This window comes from Penaeus monodon, chromosome 18 (assembly GCF_015228065.2).
Source record: "Penaeus monodon isolate SGIC_2016 chromosome 18, NSTDA_Pmon_1, whole genome shotgun sequence".
NCBI classification, from domain to species: Eukaryota; Metazoa; Arthropoda; class Malacostraca; order Decapoda; family Penaeidae; genus Penaeus; species Penaeus monodon.
In genome coordinates this window covers 13,846,237-13,850,462 of record NC_051403.1, presented here as the reverse complement: position 1 = coordinate 13,850,462, position 4,226 = coordinate 13,846,237, and the positions used below count along the sequence as shown (strand labels likewise).

At 23.6% G+C, this 4,226-nt stretch overlaps 1 protein-coding gene across 1 annotated transcript; it reads right to left on the bottom strand.

The window, feature by feature from the left end:
- Positions 1-189: 189 nt before the first annotated feature.
- On the bottom strand, positions 190-4,146 carry LOC119584281 (the record flags this gene model as incomplete). The annotated part of the gene is given in 4 exon segments (XM_037932810.1): positions 190-382; positions 729-843; positions 2,676-2,878; positions 3,421-4,146. Coding segments are annotated over 4 exon segments (909 nt in total). The 3' UTR covers positions 190-272.
- Positions 4,147-4,226: the final 80 nt, after the last annotated feature.

The window sequence follows — 4,226 nt, the reverse complement described above, 5'->3', positions numbered from 1 at the left end:
ATAAACAGGGGCATTGATGTGACCATACTAATTTTTGACCTAATAACACATATTCCTTCAAAAGATTTGCATCACATCCAATGGAAAAGTGATTAACTTCACAGAGAAACATTATTTGGAACAAACTTGTACTTATGTGCAGACAATTATTAACTAGGAGATAACCACACACATCAGCAACAATCAACATATCTAACGTGATTAAACTTACTTCTTTACTTGCAGTATTTCCTTTTTCTTCGCTTTCCATGCATCTGATAAGTGAATGTCTTTTACGTAGCTTTGGTGTCTCTTCTGTACCAGATATACTCTTTCCTAGAAACATCTGGCGAATGTTCATCTGCAGTCGAAGTTGTGTTTGTGTTCATCAGGGCATTTTGTTCTAAATAGAAATGAAAAAGATTTAAATCCAGAAAGCAAAATAAATATATTAGGCTATCCATTAACAGAGAATAAAGTATTTTTCAGAAATACAGGACTCTATTAAGAAAGAAAAAATCCATGTTGTTTTCCACTATTAATCATTTATCATCATCATCATTGTTATTTTTATTAAATATAATATCATCATCATCATTGTTATGCTTATCAAATATAATATCATCCTCATTATCATCCTTATTATCACTATATTTGCTGCTACTATCATTAACATCATAACTGTTATCATTATTATCATCATCATCATCATTATTATTTTCACTTCAATAAGAGTTGTGTGTACTTGCCCTCTACAGGAAGACTGAAGTAAAAATGTGGTGTAATATCACTTCTATTTTCCCGCAACTGAGAATAAGATTTGCAAAGCTGGAAGGCCTCTAAAAGACCTTGTGCAGACTTCTTCTATGAGGCAAAATTAATGAATACAAAAATAAATAAAATAATGATGAGAGAAAGAGAGAGAGAGGGAGAGAGGGAGGGATAATATATTATATATATATATATATATATATATATATATTATAATATATATATATATAATATATATATATAATGAATATAAATATGAATATATATATGTATATATATATATATGTATATATATATAGATATATATATATGTATATATATATAATAATAATATATATAATATATATATGATATAATAGATATATATATGATATATATATTATATATATATGATATATATATATGTAATATGATATATATGTAATATAGTATATATATATATATAATATATATTAATATATATATATTAATAATGTATATATTAATAGAATATAATAATAATTATATATATAATATGAAATATATAAATAAGTAGATAATAATGATAATATATGAAAAATTAATAGTATATAGTAATGAATATAATATAGATTGAAATAAAGATATAAAAATAAAAGTAATAAATAAATAAATAGTAAATGAATAAATATATGTAAATGTAATAAAATAAGAATTAATATGATATAAAAAAATAAATAAATATAATATATGAAAATATATAAGAATAAATAATAAATATATATAAAAAAAAAGAAAATAATAGATGAAAAAAATATAAATAGAAAGAAGATGAAAAGAAGAGATAGAAAGAATGAAAAAAAATAGAAAAATAAATTAAAAAAATAAAAAATAATAAGAAATATAAAAAAAAAAAAAAAGAGAGTGAAAAAATAATAAATAGAAAATAATTAAAATAAAAAAATAATTAGAAAAAATAAAAAATAAATTAAAAAAAAAATAAGATAAAATATATAATAAAAGATATATATATATATATAATATATATATATATATATATATAATATATATATAATATATATAATATATATTAATATATATATATAATTATATAATATATTATATATATAATATATATATAATATATATATATAATAATTATAATATATATATATATATAATATAATTATATATATATATATTATATATATTATATATTATATATTATATTTATATATATAATTTTATATATAATATATATATTAATATATATTATAGATATATATTATATATATATAAATAATTATAATTATATATATTATAATAGATATATATATAATATTATATATATTATATTATATATATAATATATTTATATATAAATCTATATATATTATATATATTATATAATATATATATATATAATAAATATTATTAATATAATATATATATATATATATATATATATATATATTATTATATAATATTATATATAATATATATTATTCTATATATATTATATTATTTTATAATATTATATATATATATATCTATAAATTATATGATATATATATATTATATAAGTGTATATATATGTATATATATATATAATATTATATATATATATATATATATAATATTATATATAGATATAGATATATATATATATGTATTAATAGGTATGCACATATGTAGATATAGATGTAGGATTAAGAGTGAAAACTGACAGATAATCATATTTTATTTTCAAAAAATTATCCTATTACTGCAGATCATTCAAAACAGTTCTAGCAACAAGTCTTTCTGAATATTTGCATGTGAAAAAATATAAGTACGAATTGGAGCACATCTCTTTGTGCAAGATACCCATAGAGAAGCATAATAATTTCTTAGGCATATGACTTTCATCTTTAAAAATTGCTAAATATACAATACAACTGATAATATAAACAAATGATACTACTTACCACATATGAAGGAATATGGTCACTGAAGAATTGTCTTGTATTTCTCTTATTCACTTTGATTGCAACGGCCTGGTCACATCCAATGAAAAACACTGAAACTCTCTTTTCTCGAGCATATTCTTGTTTCACATAAGAAGGCCACCACAAACCTCTATGCAAAGTCCAAATCAGATCATTTACCTTAATTTCTACTTTTGGTGTTTCTGCAACAAGAGAAAAATGAGCAATTAATGTGTCACAGTGTGTGGATATCTCACGTCAGTGTTAATCCTCAAAATATTATTTTGCTGTTTGGCTACCAATGAAAAATCATTCACAATTTTCTTTTCAACAAAAAATATCAGTATATACACTAAAAGTGCAAGAAAACATGAATAAAAAATATTTATCGGATAACTACTTCTTAGCTTAAGAGGAAATATTTCACTGTGCTGATCTATTTTTCTATTTTGGATAGCTATATAAAACTAATAATTTTCACAGCTGTTCATGTTTAGCCCTTAATAGTGGGTGGCACAATATCACATCCTTGTGGGGATGGGCGGGTGACCTATGCCCACCTGAAAGGGTCGCCTTGGTACTTATACCCACCGTTCATGGATTAAAAGGCTGGGCATGAGAGCATCTGAGCCACCATGCATGTATACATCCCTAAAGTTTGATAATTCTAAAATAAATTACTTACTTTTGCCTAATAATCTTACAGTTTCTTAATATTACAAATAAACTTGTATGGCCACTCTACCTTTTACAGCTTGGCAAACAGTCAGATCAGGAAGGTCATCATCATCATCGATGTCCATTATATTCTCATTCAAATCCTCTGGGCTGTTTTTGGGAGAATTTCCTCTCTTTTCTTTGTACTTTTTCCTCCTGAGAATGTCACTTGTCTTATCCTTTACTAACTGTCTTTTAGCACCACTTTTCTTGCACTGTATGTCTTTATTATATTCCATTTTGCTTTCTGGCAACTTTTGGCAAGGGCTTATTACAGCTTCAGTTTTACTTTCACTTCCTTCATTAGGACTCTTTACCATTCCATCTCTCCCCTGTATTCTTTCGCTTCTTCTACAAGTCATCTTACCACACTCCCAACTGAACACAGATATGTCTCTATTTTTTCCTTTTAATTCATCCACCCTACTTTCCTCAAAATGATCATCAATAGATTCTCCTTCACCACTTTTCTCAGATCCACCAGACTTCAACTTTTCATTATGTGTCATCACACTTAATTCACTGTCTAAATCACCATCTTTGAAATCAGCTACTTTAGCTTTAGTTCTGACATCAGATGGAAGTCTACTCCCTTTTGAACATGTTCTTTCATTGGTCTCTTTATCAGCGGAACAATCTAAATCTTCTAAACCATATTCTACTTTGTTTACTACATCAGAAATATAGGTATTCTTGCTATCATTTGTACTTTCTACTGAATCCCTTTTAGGGTTCTTAATATTTGTTGTCAGTGAATTTACATGCAGGTGACAGTAGAGTTTACTTTGTTCTATTTCTTTGAGTCATCTAGGAATTGTGACTAACAGGTGCAAC